Source organism: Bufo gargarizans, chromosome 3 (assembly GCF_014858855.1).
Source record: "Bufo gargarizans isolate SCDJY-AF-19 chromosome 3, ASM1485885v1, whole genome shotgun sequence".
Lineage (NCBI taxonomy): Eukaryota > Metazoa > Chordata > Amphibia > Anura > Bufonidae > Bufo > Bufo gargarizans.
This window is the reverse complement of record NC_058082.1, coordinates 625948921-625976674: the sequence shown is the minus strand read 5'-3', so window position 1 is coordinate 625976674 and position 27754 is coordinate 625948921. Positions and strand designations below refer to the sequence as shown.

General features: G+C 43.3%; 1 protein-coding gene across 1 annotated transcript in view; it reads right to left on the bottom strand.

Annotated features, from left to right (window-relative positions):
• The window catches only part of WWC3 (WWC family member 3), a 203524-nt gene that overhangs the window by 49212 nt on the left and 126558 nt on the right, over window positions 1-27754 (bottom strand). The window contains exons 7-8 of the mRNA XM_044284567.1: window positions 19850-19999; window positions 19695-19768 (exon numbers count right to left, since the gene is read on the bottom strand). Coding sequence (XP_044140502.1) covers window positions 19695-19768; window positions 19850-19999 — 224 coding nt within the window. The remainder of the gene's footprint in view (window positions 1-19694; window positions 19769-19849; window positions 20000-27754) is intronic.

Sequence of the window (27754 nt, the reverse complement as noted above, 5' to 3'; positions counted from 1 at the left end):
CACTGTCCCTAGCGCCTGCTGACGTCTCTCCCTGCACTATGTACCCTGAAAAATGTCTGAATCCAAGATGGCTGAGGCTATTTATAGGGCTGTGACATCACAGGGCTGGCTGGCTGGCTGCTGATTGGCTGCATGCATGGCATCGTGGGTGATCCCTCGTTCCCAGAGTTCCTTGCTCCATGTCCTAACACGTTCAGCAACCATTTTAGGAAAAAATGCGATTCGTTACCATTAAGTGTGAGGAAATTCGGATTCGGTCCAAAACAAATTTTTCTGGAAATTCGGATTGAATTCCACTTCGTCAACTTCGATTCGCTCATCTCTAGTAAATACATTTGCACTAGAGTCAAGCATGTTGCATATTTGGAAGCACAGATCTTGGATCTAAATGAGCAACTCAAAATACTTAGGGGCATTGCAAGCCTGGAGGGAGGCTTAGACCTCATTGTGCTGGCACTGACTGGGGTCAGTGAAATGGAGGAGGGAGAAGGAGGGCAAGATCAGGACGATCAGGACCATCAGATCACCAGTTGGGTTAATGTAGGAAGAATATGGAGAGGGAAAAGTGCCAGGGAGGTTAGACCTGAGCTGGAAGGCCCTAGTAAATATGCCTGTTTGGCTGACATTAGGGATGAAAGCTCAGGGCCAGCAACACTGCAGCAGGGCGTTTCTCCTAGCAACCAGGAGGATGCCCCCTGCAGGTCAGACAGATGCTGGTGGTAGGGGACTCTATTATTAGGAGGACAGACGGTGTCATCTGTCGCAGAGACCGTGTATGCTGAACAGCGTGTTGTCTTCCGGGTGCTCGGCTTTGGAATATTGCGGATCGGATTGACAGATTGCTGGGTGGGGCTGGGGAATTGGAAATGTTACTGTTTGAGAAACACTAGGTAATAGTGACCACAATATAATTATATTTTCCCAATACTATAAGAAGCAAAGTCTGTCAAGCAGAGCACTGAATTTTAAAAAGGCTAATTTCCTTGGGTTGAGGTCAGCATTTCAGGGCATAAACTGGGAGCAGCTACTGTCACACAATGCTGAGGATAAGGCCTCATGCACACGGCCGTTGTGCGGCTGTTCCGTGCATTGGGGACTGCAATTGCTTTTGATACTATCCCTTATAGACATTTAATAGGTAAAGTATAGTTTTCAATTGGATTGAACACTGGCTGAAGGCCCATGTCCAGAGAGCTGAGCATCTCAACAGAAATAAGCAAATAACACCATATCAGAATGGCTTTATGAGGGATCGGTCATGCCAAACTAATTTAATCAGTTTCTATGAGGAGGTAAGTTCTAGACTTGACAGCGGTGAATCGATGGATGTCGTATATCTGGACTTCTCCAAAGCATTTGACACTGTACCACATAAAAGGTTAGTGTATAAAATGAGAATGCTCGGACTGGGAGAAAACGTCTGTATGTGGGTAGGTAATTGGCTCAATGATAGAAAACAGAGGGTGGTTATTAATGGTGCATACTCAGATTGGGTCACTGTCACTAGTGGGGTACCTCAGGGGTCAGTATTAGGCCCTATTCTCTTCAATATATTTATTAATGATCTTGTAGAAGGCTTGCATAGTAAAGTATCAATTTTCGCAGATGACACTAAACTGTGTAAAGTAATTTACACTGAAGAGGACAGTATACTACTACAGAGGGATCTGGATAGATTGGAGGCTTGGGCAGAGAAGTGGCAGATGAGGTTTAACACTGACAAATGTAAAGTTATTCACATGGGAAGGAATAATGCAAGTCACCCGTACACACTAAATGGTAAAACACTTGGCAACACAGACATGGAAAAGGATCTAGGAATTTTTATAAACAGCAAACTAAGCTGCAAAAAACAGTGTCCGGCAGCTGCTGCCAAGGCCATCAAGATAATGGGTTGCATCAAAAGGGGCATAGATGCCTGTGATAAGAACACAGTCCTACCACTTTACAAATCGCTAGTCAGACCACACATGGAGTACCGTGTACAGTTCTGGACTCCTGTGAACAAGGCAGACATAGCAGAGCCGGAGAGGGTCCAGAGGAAGGCAACTAAAGTAATAACTGGAATAGGGCAACTACAGTACCCTGAAAGATTATCAACATTAGGGTTATTCACTTTAGAAAAAATACGACTGAGGGGAGATTATGTATAAATATATCAGGGTTCAGTACAGAGATCTCTCCCATCAGCTATTTTTCCCCAGGACTGTAAATGTGACGAGGGGACATCCTCTGCGTCTGGAGGAAAGAAGGTTTGTACACAAACATAGAAGAGGATTCTTTACGGTAAGAGCAGTGAGACTATGGAACTCCCTGCCTGAGGAGGTGGTGATGGTAGTACAATAAAGGAATTCAAGAGGGGCCTGGATGTATTTCTGGAGTGTAATAATATTACAGGCTATAGCTACTAGAGAGGGGTCGTTGATCCAGGGAGTTATTCTGATTGTCTGATTGGAGTCGAGAAGGAATTTTTTATTCCCATAAAGAGGGAAAAATTGGCTTCTACCTCACAGGCTTTATTTTGTCTTCCTCTGGATCAACTTGCAGGATAACAGGCCAAACCGGATGGACAAATGTCTTTTTATGTACTATGTTACTATGTAATGGTATCGAGGACAAGATTAATAGCACCATTTCTATTTTTGCAGATGACACCAAGCTATGTAGTACTGTACAAGCTGACTTGAACACTGAGTGACTGGGCATCAACTTGGCAAATGAGGTTCAATGTGGACAAATGTAAAGTTATGCATCTTGGTAGTAATAATCTCCGTGCATCGTATTTCCTAGGGGATGTAACACTGGGAGAGTCACTTATAGAGAAGGATTTGGTTGTCCTTGTAGATGATGGATTAAATACGTAACAGCATACAATGTCAATCAGCTGCTTCTAAGGCCACTAGGATATTGTCATGCATTAAACGAGGCATGGACTCGTGGGGCAGGGATATAATATTACCACTTTACAAAGCACTGGTGCGGCCTCATCTGGTATACGCAGTCCAGTTCTGGGCACCAGTCCATAGAAAGGACGCACTGCAGCTGGAAAATGTACAGAGAGCGACTAAACTGATAAGGGGTGTGGAGGGTCTTAGTTATGAAGAAAGATCAAAGGAATTACATTTATTTAGTCTTGAGAAGAGATGTCTAAGGGGGGTCATGATTATCCTATACAAATATATAAATGAGCCATACAAAAAATATGGTGAAAAACTGTTCCATGTCAAATGCCCTCAAAAGACAAGGGGGCACTGCCTCCGACTGGAGAAGAAAAAGTTCAGTATCCAGAAGCGCCAAAAAATGATTTACTGTAAGAAATGTGAATCTGTGGAATAGACTTCCTCAGGACGTGGTCACAGAAGGAATAGTGGGCAGTTTTGAACAGGGTTTAGATGAATTCTTGAAAGTAAATGACATTAATGTTTATGAAAATGTGTAGAAATGTGTAGACTCCTGCCGGGAGTCGCGTCCCCACCTATTCCTTGGTTGAACTTGATAGGCTTATGTCTTTTTTCAACCGTATTAACTATGTAACTAAGAGATACTGACACCTGAGGTGCCCCACTAGTGACAGTGACCCAATCTGCGTGTGTAGCATTAATAACCACCCTCTGTTTTCTATCACTGAGCCAGTTACTGTTAGCAGTTATTTTCCCCTAGTCCAATTAATTGCATTTTATGTACTAACCTTTAATGTGGCACAGTATCAAATGCTTTAGAGAAGTTGAGATATACGACATCCATTAATTCACAATGGTGCAGTCTAGAACTTAATTCCTCATAGAAACTGATTAAATTAAGTTTGACATGACCGGTCCCTCATGAAGCCATGCTGATATGGCGTTATTTGCTCATTTTCATTGAGATACTCCAGGACAGCATCTTTTAGAAAACCTTCAAACAGTTTACCCACAACGGATGGTAGACTTACTACAGTCTCAGGGCTGTTTTTGACCCTTTTTTGTATATGGACATCACATTTGCTAAGCTCCAATTCTGTCATCAATATTTAAATTCTAGAGAACCCCTTTCTTAAAAAATGAGGGCAGCTCAGTCCAGTTCGGAGTGAACTCTGACAGACAAGCTCACTGACGGCCCACTCTGTAGCCCTTATCTCAGCTCTTCTGAATAATTTTCTAAGTGTTATGATGGTGTCATATGTCCGGCAGCGTCCCGCTGCTCCATGCAGGCTCAGCTACCAGGTTGCCACCATGTCCCTAGGTCTCCTCCAGCTTTCTGTGCTCGCTTGTGTCCTACCATGCTTACCAAACAGGCACAGCAGCCAGAAGACTGATAACCATAGCCCTGTGTTTTATAAGCCTAGGTGGCCTCTGTTCTATGCCTGCAGCTCTCCTCTACCTAGGGAGCATGCATGCATCTCTCTCAGCCACTTAAAGGGTCGATGAGTACTCCCTCAGCTACTGAAGCCTCACATTGGGGATATAAGGCAGGGTGTCTGAGCAATAGATTCTAGCTGTTACATTGCTGAAAGGATGCACTATTCATCTATCTGACCTTTGGAATGTTTACTGGATTGCTCATATGCTGCTTGCACTGAACTTGGCTTGTGTTCTGACTATGGTTGTGCCTGATCCATCGGTGCTCCGCACTAGTGTCTCTTGACCTCCATGAGACTACTCCAAGAGGTAGCTGCCTGGTGGTTCCCCTGAGGTGGAGTCTAGATTCCTGTATGGGGATTAAAAAGTAAAGACCAGGGGCTCCACTTACATAACGCCCTTAGGAGTAACCCCAAGTCAGATCTGGTAAGTGGCACAGTTGATCCACGTCAGCTCCATACCACTAAACTGGCATCTTTTTGAATTGTTTATTTTATTTGGTTATAAAATGTCTACTTAGTAGTCTGTTATGGAGACCAGAGATAAGGGCTAAAGAATGAGTCATCAGAGACTTCATGACTTCTACTCTGAATGGATCTAAGCAGCCTGAACTATAGGGAACACATGAAGGCTGCAGAAGACGAGTTGTGATTTTTTTATTTTTATTAAAAGCAATTACAAAAATGATTTCTATAACATGATTCAATTCAATAAAAAGCATGATGTAAAAGTGTCTGTAGTATTTAAAGAGCAGCATCCAGCAGGGCCAACCCTATTAAATCAGGCATACTGCTTAGTAGGGTTGATCCTAATGATTAAAATAACATATGTCTTGTGAAAATGGGTTATGGTGTTCCCAAGAAAAAAGTTTTGTATTATTTATGCAAATAAGGTGTTCAGTGCACCAAGGGGTGGAACTTAACCACTTGGTGCACCTCAGCGCCTCAACATTTCAGGGCTGGCCTCGCCTCTTAGTGCACTAAAGTCATTTGCAAAAAGAGAGTATTTTTTCTCAGGGACATTGCAAGCAATTTTCCCAAGATAGATATTTTCTACCCTGCAAGGTAGTATGAATGATTCAATAAGGTTCATCCTGCTGATAGGTGCTCTCTAAAGTATGGCCTACTTGAACAGGCAAAAGCCAGGACACCAGACAATGCACCTTAGAGGCTCCTGAAATATAAAGCTAGTAATGGTTGATTATATTAGGGTGTTGTTGCTGCCACATAGGTTGCAGGTGACAGAATGACATCATGTGTGCGTCTTACCATAATTAAAGCTGACGGCTACTTTCTGGCTACCTGCGACCAACGCATATGTAAGATGACTATATGGCACTTAGTAATATAGCCTTTTTTGATATTCTGTGATGTTTGCTATATTTTATAAGCCATGCCCTCTTGTTAGGCACATCCTCTGTGCTGTCCGCACAGAGGTCCTGTCCATAAGGGTCATGTGACCAGAAACATCACTCAGTCTCCTCAATTCAAACACAATGCAGCTGTACCAAACTCCCAAAAGTGCAAGTGTAGATGGCACATGCGGTGTATTGGAATGGAGGAGACATCACATGGAGGCCTGGTCACATGACCCTCCATCAGCAGCCATTTTATGAACAAGACATCTTTGTGGACAGCACAACAGACTTGGCAATCAAGGGGACAAACCTTATGAAACATAGAAAATGGCACAGAATTTCAAAAGAGGCTATATTAGTAAGTGCTATATAATCATCTTACAAACACATTGGTCAACAGTGACCAGAAAGTGGCCAACCCCTTTAATATCTAGTTTATATATGACGAGCCAAAGCTTAGGTTTAGACTTTTACGTCAGGAAACTAGAAAAACTTTAAAGGGAACCTGTCACCTGGATTTTGTGTATAGAGCTGAGGACAGGGGTTGCTAGATGGCCGCTAGCAAATCCGCAATATCCAGTCCCCATAGCTCGGTGTGCTTTTATTGTGTAAAAAAAACGATTTGATACATATGCAAATTAACATAAGAGTCATATCTTACTTGTGTGACCAGAGAAGAGTCATATTTTTAAGCTCTGACTCATCTCAGGTTAATTTGTACATGTATCAAATCTGTTTTTATACACAATAAAAGCACACAGAGCTATGGGGACTGGGTATTGTGGATGTGCTAGCGGCCATCTAGCAACCCATGTCCTCAGCTCTATACACAAAATCCCGGTGACAGGTTCCCTTTAATATAGATTCTTGATGAATGTTTTCCAGATATGTCACAATAGCTTCATAATTGAAAATGAAATCAGAGCTGATGAAAAACATGTCACATTTGGTGGCAGCTGAATATAAACAGCATTGTAATTAACATCCATTCCTTCTTGAGTTGTTTCTATTAATATAGTTATCTTAACATAAAACTAGTTATGCGCTGCTTATGAAAGCATCTGTAGAAATGATCAGCAGATGACCTTTACTGTTACCATGCACGGCTCGCACTGAGCGCTGCTATCCTACAGGAAAGCTAGCCTTTCCCCAGCAATTTCCTCTGCCACACCCTGACCTTCAAACCCCTTTTAAATCAGGAATTCCTGCAAGAAACTAAAAATCTGCTAGATTGAATACTAGCGAACAAACTAGTGTTCAGTTCATCTCGATACTACACAAAAAAGACATAAACCTGATAACGGTGACATTACTTAGGGCTCTTTCACATCTGCGTTATTGTCTTCCGGCATAGAGTTCCGTCGTCGGGGCTCTATGCCGGAAGAATACTGATCAGGATTTTCCTAATGCATTCTGAAAGGACAGTCCGTCCTTCAGGATGCATCAGGATGTCTTCCGTTCCGGAACGGAACGTTTTTTGGCCGCAGCAAATAGCGCAGCATGCTGCGCTTTTTGCTCCGGCCAAAAATCCGGAACACTTGCCGCAAGCCCGGATCCGGAATGAATGCCCATTGAAAGGCATTGATCCGGATCCGGCCTTAAGCTAAACGTTGTTTCGGCGCATTGCCGGATGCGACGTTTAGCCTTTTCTCAATGGTTACCATGGCTTCCGGGACGCTAAAGTCCTGGCAGCCATGGTAAAGTGCAGTGGGGAGCGGGGAGCAGCATACTTACCGTCCGTGCGGCTCCCGGGGCGCTCCAGAGTGACGTCAGGGCACCCCAAGCGCATGGATGACGTGATCATGCATGGGGCGCTCTGACGTCACTCTGGAGCGCCCCGGGAGCCGCACGGATGGTAAGTATGCTGCTCCCCCTCTCCCCGCTCCTACTATGGCAACCAGGACTTTAATAGCGTCCTGGCTGCCATAGTAACACTGAAAGCATTTTGAAGACGGATCCGTCTTCAAATGCTTTCAGTACACTTGCGTTTTTCCGGATCCGGCGTGTAATTCCGGCAAGTGGAGTACACGCCGGATCCGGACAACGCAAGTGTGAAAGAGGCCTAACCAGAGAGTTAATTATGAAAAGAGGCAAGCGGAGGATAAATACACCACACGGATTACAGTAGATGTTTGTAGATCACCAAATTAGATAGCTTCATTTATGGGTTCATCACATGGCCATATTTGACATCTGATCTATAGAAATAATATGGACCCATACTGTACTGTATGGCATACAGAGTTCTTTGTATTGAACGCTTCATTATGGAGGCTAGCATAACATTGCTTTTAGGGGATGATTCAGACTCAAATGTAAGCACCATTCATAATGTAAGGTCTCCATGTGCTGCTGTACCAGTTTTGCTATGGGCATAAGGGTTGCCCTCTTTATTTAGTTAATCTTGATTCAATAACACATAGGTAAAGGGTTTGTTTATATACAAAACCTTCATGAAGCAGAAAAACATCAGTCTTAATGATCACCTGCTTGGAGCATAAGGCTCCTACACACAAGAGAGCTAGATGCCACCAAGTGGTATAGCCATATCTGAGGCTTATAGGGGTTGTCCAATCTGGAAATTTTTGTCATATTGAAAGAATATGCCATAAATATCTGATAGGTGCTGATCACAGAGGTGGGAGCGCACTTATTAGACAATTATGGTATATCCTAATATCCTATCGATATACCATAAATAAGAACCCAAATATTAAGGCCCAGTATAACTTGAAACTTGTGCAGATCCATAATAAACCCAAGCTATTCCATTATTTAGAACATATAGTGTAACTGTTGCATCTGTTTAAACAGTCTTCTTAAGCATTGCTATGAGCGTTGCTAAAGACAGTCTGTCTCTAGTCTTTATTCAGCGTTGTACTGGGCCCTGAAAATCCCTGTGTGTAACACGTCAGATAGGCAGAGTGATGGGCAGTGATAGTAAGGGCGCATGTATGTAGTCGGGAACTGGGCTAGTGACAAGAGGAAAGGTGGAAGCATCTGTATTTGACACAAAGGCATCTTCAGTGTTCAGTAAAATGCTTAAGACTGAAGACAGACTCTCCTTAGCAGCGCTGTCAGAGCTTTGCTGTGATTGTCCTTGAGTGGCCCAGCATACAAACATATTTGCAATATACTTCATGAGGGAATGATGTTTCTTTGTTCTAAAAAAACTGAGTGTAAAAAACACTCTGTTTTTCTTTTAAAACAAAGAAACATCATTCCCTCATGAAGTACAGTATATGCTAGCTTCCCTTTTTATTGATATAGAAGGCTGTCCCCAAAATACCCCAGGCTATACAAAGCCAAATACAGTACTCAATCCTATGGGACCCCACCATTATCTGCTGGGACTCCTGCTAAATGGGTTTGAGGCTCATCTTCACTCTGGCTTGCCCAGGATCAGAAGGAATGTGAGGCCATAAACCACACATCATGGCCAACACACACTACAAGTAATATAGCCTTTGAAACATTAAACATGAATATAGGAACTACAAAGAGTCACGTACAAATGTCTTAGTTCGTCACACTAAGCCACTCCTGTGTTGTTCTAGCTGTGTGCATAGGGTCATTGTCTTGTTGAAAGGTGAACCTTCAGTCCAGTCCAAGGTCCAGAGCACTGTGGATCAGATTTTCATTAAACATATGTCTGTACTTTGTTCCAATCAGCTTTCCCTCAACCCTGACTAGTCTCTCTATCTCAGCCATTAAAAGACATCCTCACAGCAAGATGCTGCCACCACCATACTTCACTGTAGGAATGGTATTGGGCAGGTGATGAGCACTGCCTGGTTTCCTCTAAACATGATGCTTACTAGTGTTGAGCGAGCACCATGTTTGAATCTTCTCGCTGCACATTTGTTGGCTGCTACACAGCCAATAAACATGCAGGTAGGTACTGCCACTCACTGTAATGCCGTAGCCATATTGGTTACTGGCATTACAGTTATTGGCTGCCCGGAACGCGTCTTTGGGTGTCTTTAAAGCACCCGACGACACGTGGTTCAGATCAGTCTTAGTCAGGGAGAGCTGTGCTGTAGAAGGGACAGATAGTGTAGGGAATTTAACTTAACTTTTTTGTTAGGCAGGGTTGGTGTTAGAGACCCAAAAGTCCTTTTAAGGACTATTGCTGTATCTGGCAGCAATATATATTATTAGCGCAACCTGCGCTAAATAGCTTGCAATTGTTTGGCCACTGCAGACAGAGACATTATCTGCTCTACGTCTCCTGTGTAACGTGTGCGCGGCCTAGAAATATCTGTGACATCTAGTGTACTTTTTCTGTAGAAGGTGTCCGCTGCGGACAGTGACATTACCTGCGCTACATCTCCTGTGTAACGTGTGCGTATACTAAAAATATCTGTGATTTCCAGTGTACTTTTTCCGTAGACGTTGTCCGCTGCGGACAGTTACATAAGGCTACTTTCACACTTGCGGCAGAGTGATCCGGCACTGATGGATGCCTGCCGGATCCATCAAAACATATGCCAACTGATTGCATTTGTAAGACTGATCAGGATCCTGATCAGTCTTAAAAATGCCTGATCAGTCAGAAAAATGCATTAAAATGCCGGATCCGTCTATCCTATGGAAAAAAATGCCGGATCCGGCGTTCAGGCAAGTCTTCAGTTTTTTGGGCCGGAGATAAAACTGTAGCATGCTGTGGTTTTATCTTTTGCCTGATCAGTCAAAAAGACTGAATTGAAGACATCCTGATGCATCCTGAACGGATTACTCTCCATTCAGAATGCATGGGGATATAACTGATCAGTTCTCTTCCTGCATTGAGCACTTTTGACGGAACTCAGTGCTGGAAAAGAAAAACGCAAGTGTGAGAGTACCCTTACCTGCGCTACACCTCCTGTATAACGTTTGCGCATCCTAAAAGTATCTGTGACATCCAGTGTACTTTTTCCGTAGACGCTGCGGACAGTGACATAACCTGCGCTACATCTCCTGTATAACGTTTCCGCAACCCAAATATCTGTGACATTGACTGTAATTTTTTCTTAGCCGTTGTTGACAGCAACGTCATTGTCTGTGGTACCTTTCCTGTATAACGTTTCCATATCCCAAATATCTGTGACATTGACTGTAATTTATTTGCGCATACACTTTAAAAAAACTTCGCTACTGCACGTGTGACATACTTGCAAGCATATATAACATTTAGGCCGTTATCATATTAAGGCCGAATGCACACGGCCGTTGTTCACGGCCGTGAGCGGTCCGTGGAACCGCGGCCTGGATTCCTCCTGAGAGCAGGAGCGCACAGCGTCATGGATTGCTATGACACCGTGCGCTCCCTGCTGCCGCCACAGTACAGTAACACACTGGTAAAGATCATACCAGTGTGTTACTGTATTGCGGCGGCAGCAGGGAGCGCACGGCGTCATAGCAACCCATGACGCTGTGCGCTCCTGCTCTCAGGAGGAATCCAGGCCGCGGTTCCACGGACCGCTCACGGCCGCGAACAACGGCCGTGTGCATTTGGCCTTAATATGATGAAGGCGAGCAGTAAGGGACGGTATTGCTGCAGTATTTTCTCCAGCCAAATACCATAAGAGTGACTGAACTGAAGATATCCTGTTGCATACTGGACGGATTGCTCTCCATTCAGAATGCATTAGGATAAAACTGATCAGTTTTTTCCTGGTATTGAGCCCCTGTGACGGAACTCAATACCGGAAAACTTAAACGCTAGTGTGAAAGTATCCTTAGAGGGTCAGCTCAGCAGCAGGCCCTCAACCATAATTTTTTCGATGGTCAGCTCAGCAGCAGGCCCTCGCCCATAATTTTTTACATGGTTAGATCAGCAGCAGGCACTCGCCCCTCATGTTTTAGAGAGTCAGCTCAGCAGCAGGCTCTCAAGCATAATTTTTTCGATGGTCAGCTCAGCAGCAGGCCTTTAACCATAATTTTGGCGTTCACCACAGGAGATTTTTTTATTTATATTTTAATAGTTTGGACTTTTTGGACATGGCAGTATGTTTATTTATTTATTGTTTATATATTTTATATGTAGCATTGGGAAAGGGGGTGATTTATACTTATATTTATAATATTTTGGTGTTTTTTTTAACTTTTTTTTATTAGGCTAGAACCTGGGATCTTTTAATCCCTTGTCCTATTCACCGTAATAGAGCTCTATTAGGGTCAATAGGACTTTACACTCTCCCTGCTGCCCTGTGCTTTGTGCACACAGCAGCAGGGAGCTTACCATGGCAGCCAGGATTTCAGTAGCATCCTGGATGCCATTGTAACCAATCGGAGCACCAGGATTACACTGCTGGGGCTTCGATCAGAAGCTGCCACTGCCACCAATGAAGAGGAGGGGACCCTGTGGCCACTGCCACCAATGATTTTAATACTGGGGGGTGGGGGGGGCACTGCACCACCAATGTTTTTAATACTGGGGGGTGGGGAGAGAGGCGCACTGTGCCACCAATGTTTTTAATACTGGGGAGGGTGCACTGCACCACCAATGATAATTAAGTTTAATACTGGAGGCAGGTGTGTCGGCGCAGAATCACATAGCTAACCACTCCTGTCATATAGGCTGGGCACCGCCTCCTGTATTTGTATTAGTAGGTAAATAATAGTGATGGCACAGTGCGCCCGCCCCTCCTCCTCCTGTCTCTCCTCATTGGCAGCGCGGCATGTGAGGAGGGGGGGGGTGACTCCTTCTCCCCTGTGCTGCAGAGGGAACATGAGCGCACTCATGTTCTGTGATAGCGCGATGGACGCATTATCGGCAAGGTTAGATGCCTTTACCGATAACTTTGAAAATCATGAATATCGGCCGATAATATCGGTAACTCCGACAATCGGTCGATGCCTAGTCAGCTCAGCAGCAGGCACTCGCCCCTAATGTTTTAGATGGTCAGCTCAGCAGCAGGCCTCGCCCATAATTGTTCATAATTGCTCAACAAAGGATACAGAAGGAGATGCCGGGCTTCGCGATCAAGTGGACTAAGGTGAGTTAAATTTTTTTAAAAATTTTTTAACCCCTCCAGCGCTGTTTTACTATGCATTCTGTATTCAGAATGCTATTATTTTCCCTTATAACCATGTTATAAGGGAAAATAATAATGATCGGGTCTCCATCCCGATCGTCTCCTAGCAACCGTGCGTGAAAATCGCACCGCATCCGTACTTGCTTGCGGATGCTATGCAATTTTAACGCACCCCATTCACTTCTATGGGGCCTGCGTCTCGTGAAAATCGCACAATATAGAGCATGCTGCGATTTTCACTCAACGCACAAGTGATGCGTGAAAATCACAACTCATGTGCACAGCCCCATAGAAATCAATGGGTCAGGATTCAGTGCGGGTGCAATACGTTCACCGCACGCATCGCACCCGCACGGAAAACTCGCCCGTGTTAAAGGGGCCTTACAGTATCTGTCCTTTTAGTGCTCTGGAAGAAATATGTGTAGGAGAAAAGATGGCATCCACAACCTCCACTGGAGGTACTACACAAGGATTTACTGGACCCTATAGAGTTTTTGATTTGTATGACCTTTTTGTGGTTTGATTATCTTATTATTATTATTATTATTATTATTATTATTATTATTAAAGCGCCATTCACTCCATAGAGCTGTACATACGATATGTATACATACATAATACAGACAATTGCACTAAGCATGAACAAGACGAGTTACAAACTGGTACAGAAGGAGAGAGGGCCCTGCCCGTGAGGGCTTACAATCTACATGGTATGGGAGAAGGACACAGTAGGAGAGGGTAAAGTTGGTCATGGCGGTATAGAGGCAGCAGGGTCACTGGTTGTAGGCTTGTCTGAAGTGGTGGGTTTTTAAGTTTCTTTTGAAGGATTCCACTGTAGGTGAGAGTCTGATATGTTGGGGTAGCGAGTTCCAGAGTATGGGGGATGCACGGGAGAAATCTTGGAGGCAATTGTGGGAAGAGGTGATAAGAGGAGAGGAGAGGAGAGAAGGAGGTCTTGTGAGGATCGGAGATTGTGTGTGGGGATGTATCAGGAAAGTAGCTCAGAGATGTAGGGGGGGGACAGGTTATGGATGGCCTTGTATGTATTCGTTAGTATTTTGAACTGAATTCGCTGCGCAATAGGGGAGCCAGTGAAGGGATTGGCAGAGGGGAGAGACAGAGGAGTAATTGGGTGAGAGGTGGATTAGTCGGGCAGCAGAGTTGAGGATAGATTGGAGGGGTGCGAGAGTGCTAGATGGAAGGCCACAGAGGAGGATGTTGCAGTAGTCTAGGCGGCAGATGATGAGGGTGTGTACAACCATTTTCGCAGACTCAAAGTTGAGAAAAGCGCAGATGCGGGAGATGTTTTTGAGTTGGAGGCGGCAGGTGGTGTAAAGGGCTTGGATGTGAGGTCGGAAGGAGAGGGTAGAATCCAAGTTCACTCAGAGGCAGCGGACTTGGTTGATCGGGGAGACTGTGCAGCCATTGATATACAATACATTTTTAAAATGGTGTTTCGTAGTAGTGCAGCGGACTGGAATCCCTAGGGGTATAGTGTTGAGTGTGAGTGTACTGTTGATGATGAGCTGAGGATAGTAATAGTACTCACAGTTAAGTTGTCCCCTGGGGGCGGCGTGCAGTGGATAGGAAGACAGCACTAAATCCTCCGGGGCACTTTCTGTTGCGGGGAACACCAGCCAGATGTTGGTTGAGGTGCCCTTGATGGTAATTGGGTAACGCTTAGGGTGCTTTGGCGGCTGGGCCTCTGTGTTCGTAATGCCAGCACCGTGAGGTGCAATGAGGAGATGAAATGGAATGATGAGGGAGGCAATAGTTGAACCAAACAGGAACTTTACTTGTCAGTTGTAGTTTTGCAGTAAATAGCAATTGATAGCAGTACTTTGCGTTACATGAAGTTGACAAAGATGATAAAGCTGCAAATCCCAATTAGCCGGTTTTGGGAGGTGTCATATGTAGGTTCCAGCTCAACTTATGCAGGAGTGGTAAATACTCTACTTGGTTCCTGATCTTGCTCAGGCTTTTTAGTCTTGCAATACTATGGATTCTATGGTACTAATAGTATACAACCCAAGGGAGGTCTCCCTCATGGCAGGCATCAGTTTTCTGCTCCATTCTCCATAAAGAAATGATTACACAACTTTGTACTTAGTCGTCAGGCTGTGTCCAGGTGCTTTTAGGCTTCTCCTGGTCACTTGGTGCTGTGGAGTCCATAAGCTGGGACTGCTCTAACCTCCACTAGTTCAAGTAGATTAACTCCTGGGGCAAGGCCCAGGAGAACAGAGACAGAGTCTGTCTCCTAGGCTCCTCACTCCTCTCCTCCTTCAACTCCTCTCCTATCTAACTTCCTGTGGCTGACCTATATATATGATGTTATAGTGGTAGTGTGTAATGCATTTGAACAGCCTGTGATAGGAATTTAGCAGCATTTACAAAAGAAATTACGGTGATTTAAGCAAGATGACACAAAAGGGCATAGAGCAATTTGGAGTGGCCCTTTAACACATATGTGGGACACTACAGTAGAATCTCTGTGATGGTGGCCCGGGGAAATTCACATACAGACTGTCTCATGGGAATGGGTATGGACTGTATGTGGGTCGTGCCTGGCAGAGGTCGCTTCCCAAATAAGGAGGCAAAGGCTGCAGCTGGGCCAAGGTAACAGAGTTTTCCAGCCATTACTGAATGCTTTTTGTGAGTCTTAAGAAACTGCAGAATATGTATGCCACTACTTTTGCCCTCTTTCAAGATGGTGGCCACTCATTCAACAGAGCGGTTCAGTTTCCTTTCTCCTGACTATGATGTGTGAGTAAAAGAGACAGGTGCAGTAGGATCAGTAGAACGCACATGCATCAACACGGGCCTACAATTACTTTATGAAATTCAAATGTGGATGAGCGTCTTCTCTCCTTCCCCAGGTTATGTCTTATGAATATAATGTATGAAATATGGACACGTCATGCACAGCACTAAGCACTTTATGTGGAACAAAATGGACATTAAAAGATATCATGGATTATCACAGAATTATGGGGACTATTGGTTGGCATAGACATGCGATTTATGAACGTTGTATGATTAGGTTTCAGCACGTGCACTTTATTGATGTTTAATGATGGATCTAATTACTTAATTATGTCACATGTGATTAGGTCGCTATAAATGCATTGAATTCAGATTCAGTGGACTTGAGAAAGATCCTGGAGAGGATTGAAACGTTGTATGGACATGGGTAAATAAAATACCACTATTTTTCATTTAAGTACCTGGAGTGCCCTGGATTTTACTATATATATATATATATATATATATATATATATATATTAATTTTTTCTGGGTAAATAAGTTTTTCTTTATTTTCTTTTCTTTTTTTTGAAGTGCTGTCCATTTTTCCATTTTATTTGGAAATACATTGAGCCTGTACCCTGGGACATAGCACCCATTTGTAATTTGGGTAGTCGGTGCTGCCATTTTTTTTTCTATATATATATATATATATATATATATATTTATAATAACACGCTAAGGCTACTTTTGAAACTGTGGCACTGTGATCCGGCCGCCAGTACCGGTATAGAATTCGGGAATCTGTCTGGCTGAATTCTCAGCATTTTTGCCAAAATGCAGCCGGATCTCCGCCGGACCCCATTATACTTAATGGGGCCAGTGTGAATCTGCAAAAAAAGGGGGTTAGTCAGCACCTCCCAGTGCGCAGGTGCCTGCGCACTGGGAGGTGCTGACTAACCCCCTTTTTTTGCAGATTTACAATGCTGGAGATGTGGCACTCCAGCGAGTTGTGCACTCCTGATTAGCCTGTCTGCCCCATAGGCTGATTTTAATTAGTTTCAGTATAAAGCTGTGGCCTGCTCTCACTACATTCATTGGAAGCTGTCTGACACAAGGAAAGGTATAGAGTGGGCTCGGCATGCATGTTGGTACCTGCATCCCTTGTAATGGAGGCCATTATGGCACCAAAAATGGTAAAAGACAGAGAGGATCCAGCATGCATGTGGATCCAACACTCCCTGAACTCTATGGCGGCCATTATGGCGCATAACAGGTAGTATTTAGTGTTAGGACCCGTCTAACAGAAATCACCTTGACGTACAGCAGACGGGCTCAAATGGTTTTGTACAAAATGCATTGGCCGAGCATCTCCCTTTATAAATAAGCGTAGCATTAGCACTATAATTTTGTGACTATGGCATTGTTGTACTTTATCTGACTTGCAGGGTGCAGCTGCATTGTCTCTTTTTTCCCTAATGGGGCCAGTGGGCATTCGGGCAGTGCCAGATCCAGAAATATATGTGCAGATGTGAAAGTAGTCTAACATTATGCTTTACAATGAAGAGTGTGGGAGATAATTAGAGAATCTATATAAAGCCTGCTCTTCTTATTACAGTTTCTCCACAGCACATACTTCCTCCTACACAACACCATAATAAGGAAAGTGTTGCCAGACGTTCAACGTGTAGAAAGCACATATACAGGGGATCACGCAAGAGACGTGCAGAACACTAGCGCCATTGTGTGAATAGTGCAAAACAAATGAAGAACGGGGATGAATAGTTCACCCAAAATAACGAATTTTTCTATCCTAGCTCTTTCCACGCCAAACATTGTCATGGATATTATTAAAAAATCCTGAGTTACGATTTACTGTGTTCAATTTTTTATTTTTATTTTTTTCATACACAATCCCATCATTAAATAATCTAGGCCTTCTTTTAACAGAATTGTTTCCGGCAGGCTGTAAACTCTATAGGAGTGAATGATGTCTAAAACTGCCCGAGATCTTCTCCTCTTTTCTCTGGGCATTGTCCCTACTGGAGAAACTATCAACAGATTTGGCTTTTAGTACTATCTGTTTGCTGATGACCCCCAAATATATACCTCATCCTGTGACATCAGCCCTGCATTACTACAACACACCAGAGATTGTCTGCTGTCTCTAACATCATTCCCCTCTCTGTCTGAAACTAAATCTTTCAAAATCTAAACTTCTTGTGGTTTCTCCATCTACTAACCTACCTAAACCTGGTATTCCATCTCAGTGTGTCACTACCATCACACCTAGGCAGCAAACCCGCTGTCTTGGGGTTATTTTCAAATGATCTTGACTTCACCCTCTGTATTCGAGCACTTGCCCTCTCATGTCGCCTGCACCTCAGAAACACTTCTAGAATTCACCCTTTAGTCTTGGTTACTGTAACTCATTATTAATCAGACTTCCCTTTAGGCCTCAGGCACATCGCCATATCCATTTTGCGGTCCTTAAACCATTAGTGGGATGCCTATTCCTGTCCACAAAACGGACAACAGCAGGACATGTTCTATAATTTGTGGCACAGCTGCACGGACGCGAACAGCACATAGATGACCCCTCTGTGCTCCATCTTTGCGGCCCCATAGAAATGAATGGGTCTATGTGCAAGCAACACATCAACATAAAACTCCTGGATAACTTCTTTAAAGGGGTTTTCCGAGATTGTTTGTTTAACATGAAATAAATCCTCTAGATAGGTCATCGGTATCTGATGGGTGGGGGCCCGACGTCTTTCTCTCTGCTTTTCCTAGGCCAGTGATAACGTTCATGTGTCATGTGGTCTAGGAGCAGCAATACCAAGCACAGCCGCTATACAATGTATGGTGCTGTGCTTGGTAAGCAAAGAGAAGGCAGTAGCGCTCACAGGAGCACTGCTGCCTTCTCAAAACAGCTGATCTGCGGGGGTCCCAGGTGTTGGACTCCCACTGATCAGGTACTGATGACTTATCTAATGTATAACCCCTCTAATGTATATGCTACTAGCAGAAGGACCCGGCTTTGCACGGGTATATTTCATTAAATGTTTCTGTGTGTCCTTAAAAGATATCAACAGTATCCCCCATAACAGTGAACTCCACAGCCCCTCACCCCTTAACACTGCCGTCCCTCCCCACAGTGCCCCGCCTCCTTGAAATGGGACCTCCAAAGCAGCCCATCCCCTTAACTTTGACCTTCACAGCAGCCCACTCCTTTAACAGTGAGTTTTACAGCACCCCACTCCCTTGACATTGAACTCCTCAGGGGCCTGCCCCCTTATCAGTGACCTATACAGCACCCCGTCCCTTAACACTGACTAGGGGACTGTCCCCTTATCTGTTCCCTGCCCCCTTAACAGAGATCTCCACAGCACCCGTCCCTATAACAGTGACTGCCACAGTACCCCATTCCCTTAACAGTGAACTCCATAGATCCTGTTCCCTTAACAGTGACCTCCACAGTACCCCGCTCCATTGACAATGACCTCACAGTACCCTGCTGACTTAACAGTGACCTCCACACAGCTGCCCCTTTAATAGTGGCCTTCGCCCCCTTGTCGCACAACAATTTTTATAATGATAGGCTATGGTGTCGCACTGCGACATGCTGCGACACGACGCTCGCAAAAAATCCATCCAAGATGGATTTTTCAGTGACTGTCGGGTCACAGTCGCAGCGCAACATCATAGACTAATATTATAAAAATTGGCATGCGACATCAAGTATATGTAGTATAGTTGTGTCCTATGTGTCGTGAGACTTATTGTCAAGCAACACATGTCGTCGTTTAGCCCTAGCCTAAAGCTGACCTACAGCAGTAAAGAAAAATGGCTGGGTTGTTATGAAACCCTGGAGTAAAACTGTGTGTATGTGGAGACTAAGGGCCTGCGAGCTTCTATTGGCTGATAAGGGTCATGTGACCGTGTGTATGGCAGTTGGGATATGAAGAGAAAGACTTGCAGGCTTGTATTGGATAATGCAGGTCATTTTTTGGGAAAATCTCAGGAACGGTACGTCAAAGAGAGCGAAGACCTGGTCTAAAACCTTTCCCGGACACCTGATGTACCTGTGTGCCATTGGTGAAGATCAGTTCAGTCGTTTGGTCGCACATAAAGGACAGACAGACAAACTCATTTTCATATATATATATATATATATATATATATATATATGCTATATATGATGGTGAACAGATTATTTGAATTTCTGCCGTCACTCACCTTTTCTTGGCTTCTTCGTACTGCCAATTAAGCCTTACTCTGTCCACTAGTCTTGCTTTATCATCAAAGCCAAACTATAAAAAAATAAATCCAATTAGAGATGAATCGGAACACGATAACTAACCTTTCATGTGAGCGGGTAGGATTGATCATACCTCTCCCATGTTATCTGTTTGCGAGCAGGCATCACAGTATTGCTGAGGTAAACACGATTCATTGAGCGAGTTTGAGTTCTGATGAACGTTGTGTAAGGAGTCAGAGATGCAGCAGCTGTTTCTGAATCCATCCGTCAGCTTAGCCAGGCTCTGTATGAAAGAAGAACAAGGGTGTCGGTCCCATCCTCAACACAAGAAATTTCATACAAATAGTAATCTTATTGCAAATCCAATGTGAGTGTCCACAATGGCAGGATTATGCTACACCATGGTTGTCTACTTGCCAACATTTTACACAATAGTTACTGAGGATGAGCAATTAGTACCAGGGTTTCAGTCATCAGGGGTACAAGTTGGGTTACTTTCACACCAGCGTTTTTGCTGGATCCGTCATTACAAAAAAGTCAGTCTTGCTCCGCACCACATTGAGGACAGAAAAATGCTGCTTGCAGCATTATTCTGTCCGTTATAGGGACGCAACCAAACGGAACAGAATGCATTCTGGTGCATTACGTTTTGTTCAGTTCCATTTTGGGGACAAAACGGAAGCCTTTTCCCCTGCTATTGAGATTCCATAATGGATCTCAATAGCGGATAGGAAAAGCGCAAGTGTGAAAGTAGCCGTATTACTGCATAACAACTCATCGACCTGTCACTGTATTTTTAACGGCCCTGACTAAATGCAATATTATCCCACACACAAATCATCCACTTAGAGATGTACTCTGCAGAGCAATGTGCAAGTTATAGTGAATGATACAAGATTTTACAGGATTTTCTGTTTACATCACTGCAAAACTAGTTTAGTGCTCTCATTAGGAGAAACAAAATAAGAGTCAAGCTTTCGAGACAACTCAGGTCTCTTCGTCAGGCGTGCTACAAGAGTGTCTGAAGAGACAGCAATATATATACAAAAGGAGCAGGGACAAAAACAAGAGAATATCCCAAATCTTGAGACTGAGTCCTTAAAGGGACTGTCTCACTTCAGCAAATGGCATCCATCATGTAGGTAAAGTCAACACACGGCACCCACCAATGCACTGTGATTGTTCACATTGACACCCTCCCACCCCACCACTGGCCTAATTCACTTCTCCATCACATTCTCTATCACTTTTTATCTCTATGGTCACGACCACAACCTAGCAGCCACGCATGCACACCATAGGAAAAGGCGCTGGCCTATGCGCACTTCAGTGGTCCCGGCCACTAGAGAGGCCGGAGACTTTTCCTATAATGTGCATGCGCAACCACCACTCCTGGATTGCAGGGTGGTCCCAATCATGGAAACAAGCAGTTTATAATGTGACATAAGTCAGCAAAGGAAGCAACATGGACAATCACAACACATCAGCAAGTACAGTACCTTGCACCAACTCTCTCCACATCAGAAATGCAACTTGCATTGTATACTGCTCCTATCCATGGTTGTGACCACACTGCAGCCCATCAGCGGTGGCTGCACTTGCACACTATAGGCTCTTTTTCATATAGAGTACAAGTGCGGCCACTGTTGCTGGGTGGTCGTGACAATGGAAACGAGAAGTGTGTAATGCGAAGGAGAGGTGAATTAGGCCAATGGGGAGGAGGCAATGTGAACACATTGGTGGATGCCTTGAGTTGACTTTCCCTACATCAGGCATGTCCAAACTGCGGCCCTCCAGCTGTTGCAAAACTACAACTCCCAGCATGCCCTAATAGCTGTAAGCTACCCAGGCATGCTGGGAGTTGTAGTTTTGCAACAACTGGAGGGCTGCACTTTGGACATGCCTGCCCTACATGATGGATGCTATTTGCTGAAGTGTGACAGCCCCTTTAAGGACTCATTCGCAAGATTTTTTATATTGTTGTTTTTCAAATACACCATGTCTCTGCTCTTTTTGTATATACAGTATATGTTGCTGTTTCTTCAGACTCTCTTGTAGTACGCCTGACAAAGAGACTGAAGTTGTCTTGAGAGCTTTTGGACTACATCATGGACTACAAGCAAGGTGTAGAAACATCTCATGATGATGAAGAAGAATTGGAGCTAAATGTTAAGTGTCATTGCAAAGGGTCTAAATACTTATGTCCATAGAAATATTTTTTTTTATTTTTAATACATTTGCAAGCATTTCTAAAATTCACTTTCCCTTTAGGCAGGTTAGCGTTAGGTTTGGGTAAGATCAGGAGCAATGTCAGAAAATATTATTTTACTGAAAGAGTGATGGAAGCTTGGAACAAACTTCCAGCAGTTGTGGTTGGGAAATATACAGTGAGTGATTTTAAAAATGTCTGGAATAAACACATGTCTATCCTAAGATTAAAAAAAATTATAATATAATAAACTAATAATATAAGGGCAGACTAGATGGACCAGGTGGTCTTTTTCTGCTGTCAATCATTATGAGATAGTGAGTGCAGATTGACAGGAGGAAACTTTTTTTTTTTTTTGTATTTTTAACAAAAGGCCGCAACATAACAAAATGTGAAAAAGCAAAAGGGTCTGAAGACATTCCGAATGCACTGTAAAAGCTTCCACTTTGCAATAATATTACTCACAGTCGATAATGGAATATCTTTAACCACCTCCCGTCCGCCCATAGGATATAAATGTCCGGGAGGTGGTTCTCTATTTCTGAATGGACGTTCCAGAACGTTCGTTCAGAAACTGCAGCTGCACGCTAATCGTGCAGCTGCTGATCGGGTTGCCCGCTGTCAGTGACAGCAGGGCAACCCAGAGAGAAGGCAGGGAAAGTGCCCAGGTGTCCCTGCCTTCTAGATCGCTGTATACACAGCGCTCACCGAGCGCTGTGTATGCAGAGCAGGGAGCGCTATGCGCTTCCTGTTCCGGCCGCCGGGATCAAGGAGTGCAGGAGCTATGTGAGGTCTTTCAGAGAGCCTCGATCAGCCCTGCACTGAGGCTGTACAGCGCAGTATTCTGCTGTACAACCTCTCTGGGGGGTGTATTTCTCCTGTAACTAGGGCTACTATGTCAGCCCCAGTTACAGAAGAAATCAACAGTGAAAAAAAAAAGAAAAAGTAAATGTCCCCCAGAGGTCTTGTATGACCTTATGGGGGACGAAAAGTGTAAAATAAAAAATAAAGTGTTAAAAAAATAAAATAATCCCCAAGTAAGGAATAAAAAAAATGTTAAAAATAGAAAAAATAAAATAAAATAGACATATTTGGTATTGCCGCGTCCGTGACAGTTGGCTCTATAAATATATCACATAATCGACCCAGTCCGATAAACACCAGCTCTATAAAAAGATCACATGATCTAACCCATCGGGTGAACACCGTAAAAAAAAAAAACTATTTTTGTCACCTTACATCACAAAAAGTGCAACACCAAGTGATCAAAAAGGCGTATGTCTATTTTTGTGTAAAACTTAAATAAATAAGAAAAAGTATACATATTAGGTATCGCCACGTCCGTAACAATCTGCTCTATAAAAATGTCCCTTGACCAAACCCCTCAGGTGAACGCTGTAAAAATAAATAAATAAAAACTGTGCTAAAACAACCAATTTTTTGGTTACCTTGCCCCATAAAGTGTTATAATGAATGATCAAAAAATCATATGTACCCAAAAATAGTACCAATAAAACTGGCACCTTATACCCTAGTTTCTGAAATGGGATCACTTCTTGGGAGTTTCTACTGTAAGGGTGCATCAGGGGGGCTTCAAATGGGACATGGTATCTAAAAACCATGTGGAGTACCTTTTCTTCTGTGCCCTGCCGTGTTCCCATACAGCAGTTTATGACCACATGTGGGGTGTTTCTGTAAACCGCAGAATCTGGGTAATAAATATTGAGTTTTGTTTGGCTGTTAACCATCGATGTGTTAAAGAAAAAAATCGATAAAAATGGAAAATCTGCCAAAAAAGTTAAATTTTAAAATTTGATCTCCATTTTCCTTTAATTCTTGTGGAACGCCTAAAGGGTTAACAAAGTTTGTAAAAATGGGGTTATTTATGGGGGTATCCGCTATGTAAGCCCCACAAAGTGACTTCAGACCTGAACTGGTCCTTAAAAAGTGGGTTTTGGCATTTTGGAAATGTCAGTAATAAATATTTTATGAGGTATCACTTTCTTTTTTAAAAGCAGAGAAATTGAAATTTAGAAAATTGCTAATTTTTCTAAATTTCTGGTAAATTTGGGATTTTTTCATAAATAACGGTGAAATATATTGACAAAAATGTATGACTATCACGAAGTACAATCTCGGAATGACTTGGATAAGTAAAGGCGTTCCAAAGTTATTACCACATAAAGTGAGATATGTCAGTTTTGCAAAATTAGGCCTGGTCAGGAAGGGGGCAAATGGCCCAGATGGGAAGTGGTTAAGGGAAGAAATTTCACAACATAACTTGTTGCAACCGTGGCATCCTATTACAGTGTCACGCTCAAATTCAGTGATCTCTTTCACAAGCCTGAATTCAATGGGGGAAATTTATCAAAACAGGTGTAAAGGAAAACTGCCTTAGTTGCCCTTAGCAACCACTTAATTCCACCTTTAATTTTTTCAGAGCTACTTAAAAGAAAAGAAAAGGTGGAATATGACTGGTTGCTATGGGCAACTAAACCAGTTTTCCCTTACACCAGTTCTGATAACTCTCTCCCAGTGAGTAATAACTGTGTCACAATACTTGTGTCCATATTTTAGGCCACATTTACAAATGTGGGGGACACTACATCTGTGCCCCAAAATCGGTCTAAAAAGTGGTGCAAATTGGTGCAATTTGGCACAGCTAGGGTTTCTATAACTTTTTCTGTGTTGCTCTAAGTAGGTAACCTGTTTAGGGGAGGGGTTTCAATGGAAATTCTCAATTCTCACGTAAAATTCAGTCTCAAATTAAGACAACCAATAGTTGGTATATAATTAGACAAAGGGTATCTAGCCATGCACAATGTGTATCTTCCAGGTGGAGCTACTGTGATACATGTGATGCAGGTCTAGATAATCTGTCTAGGTTTACGCCATCTATAGCTGTAGTAAATCTGCCCCCATGGTGTATAGCATGATTACGCGAATCATGCATCATTTTTGCTAAGGTATTGGTAAAATTAAAGACTGTAAAACATGAGTTATATAAAATAAAAATCATTTAGGGTTCATGCACACAATCGTGTGTGCGGTCTGCAATGCAGGGGCAGGGGTCGGTTGCACGCTGGTCCCATATCCGCAATATATGGTCCGCACCATTCGGAGACACGAACTGAAAGCCGCTTCTGATCTGGTTCTATCTTTGGTTGTATCTGGTGGATGTGGACCCATTCAAGTCATTGGGTCCGCATCCGCACCACGGAGTGCACACGACAAGTGCCCCTATGTTGGAGACCAGTTTCAATAATTAACTAGAAAAAAGTTTCAGGTATTTTGAGATTGAAAAGTCAGAAAAAAAAGTTAGTTCTGCATGCTCAAGACAAATATCTTTAGGGTTTTCAACAAAAATATACTCAGAAGTAGGACGGGGTGAATGGCATGCTACCAAATTTACATTTTTGAGAGCTGCAAGGCAGTCCTATACAGCCATGTGATACAAAACCGGTGTATCAGTCAGTTTTGTAAAACAAAATGTACCATTCGGATTTTATCACCTGCCACATGATGTCACAGTGAAAAACAGGTCTTATAAAGTTAGATTTCAGTAATATGCACCTAGCATTGAAGCCCCTTCTCTTAAGACAGCTTATTTACATTTATAAGGAACACGTGCGCCACTGGCATAAATCAATCCGACATTTGTCCAACGTAATACTTCATAACAATGCCTAAAAATTAAACATTTGCCAGAGTAAAGAAAACAAAGATTTGTTATGGGACAGACCTGAGCCAAAAACTGCTGTCAAATTCTTTTTCTGAGAGGTGTGTTAGTCCCTGGTTGGAGGAAGTGCTGGCATCTTCTTTCTAATCCCTTACACCAATACAGAAAACATAATACTTTTCTATCTCACATAAACTCATGGCTAATCTTTCCAATAGGCCATTAGCGTGTGACTAGTAGGGGTCCAACTTCAAGAAAACCTACCCATCCGCAGAATCAACCGGGAGCACTAGGTACTGACACACAGATGAGCTGTCTACATGGATAAGCATTGAAAGGAAGTAATACTCTAGGCCCTTTGGTCCTAGAGGGTAGATATCAGATAATGAAAAGATAGTCTATCAGTGTTAGAGGAACAAGCGAACGCCCATTGTCGCGCGTTCCCGGAAGTCTATGTACGGGAACGTGCGACAAAACGCCCCAAAGAAGCTCCTGTACTTTTTGGGGCGTCGGACGTTTTACAGCGCGATCGTACGTGCTGTAAAACGCTCAGGTGAGAACCATTCCCATAGGGAATCATTGGTTCTTGCCTGTTGAGCGTTTTACAGCGCGTAGGAATGCGCTGTAAAACGCTCAGGTCTGAACCCAGCCTCATTCAATTTTTGGGGGTAAGTGAAGGAATGAAAAAATGTCAACTTGGCCAGGATTCCTATGATCTTTATATTTTTATTGTTTATTTGTTTTTATTTTATTTCTGGGAAAAGGGAGGAGCCATTTACATGTTTGCATTTTTTTTTCCTATATATATATTTTTTTTTATGTAACTTTTTTAGCCCCCCTAGGAGGCTGGAATATGTGATCTTCTGAACACTTGTAGCTTACACTGTAGTTCAATAGAACTACAGTCTAAGCTCCAATTGCGGTTATGCTATGGAGGCCTTCCACCTGAACTACTACATCAGAGCGAAGGAACAGTTTCCCCCGATCGCTGCCTGGGGGAGCTGTTCCTGACCCGGTAGTGGATTTTTGGCATTTAGATACAATGGTATCTAAAGCATGGCATCTAAATGGTTCAATCTCTGAGATCGGCATTATCGCTGGTCGCAAACATTAACTCCGGACCACTGCTGTTTGAAACAGTAGAGACCCGGCAGCTATTGCTGTGCCATATTTAAAACCCTTTCTTTTCGCTTACATGTACAGCACGGAATTTAAGGGGCTAAAGGGAATCTGTCAGCTCTGAAACATACCCCAAAGTAAGTGGAAGTGTATAGTGCAAGTGATGCCGAGTCAAAATATGTCCTTTTTATCATCATACTCACTTGCATTCTGACGCTGTCTTCTCCGTTATATGTGTGAGCACATGATCCTCCTAATGCATTGCTGGTTTGTCCAAGCACAACATCAGAATGTAAGTGAGTATTAACCTCTTAAGGACCCGTGAAGTACATGTACGTCATATCTGGACATGACTTAAGGTCCAGTGACATACATGTACGTCATGCTGATCCGGCGGGTGCAGGAGTTGCGCCCACCTGATCAGCGGCACGGACCCGGCAGTCACTGACAGCCGGGTCCCTGCTGCATACACCGGCATCAGTGAAAACACAGATGCCAACGCATTAAACCTTGCACTGCCGCGGTCATTGCTGACCGCGGCACTTGCGGTATCCTGCTGGGTGTGGGATGTTCATCAGGTCCCTGCGCTGCTGTGATGGGGACCCGATGGCAGACCCCCAGAAGTTGAAGAGTGGGGCAAAAAAAAAAAAAGTGTTTTCCATAATAAAAAAAATACAAAAATGCCCTTTCCCCAATATAAAACACATAAAATTGCCCAAAAAAAACTAATAGAAAAAAATAGAAAAACAGACATATTTGGTATCGCCGGCTCTATAAAAATATAACATGACCTAACCCCTCAGGTGAACACCGTCCAAAAAATAAAATTAAAACTGTGCTAAAAAAAACTATTTTTTGTCACCTTACATCACTAAAAGTGCAACACCAAGTGATCAAAAAGGCAAATGCCCCCAAAATAGTACCAATCTAACCGTCACCTCATCCCGCAAAAAAAGAGCCCCTACCTAATACAATCGCCCAAAAAATAAAAATAAACTATGGCTCTCAGACTATGGAGACACTGAAACATG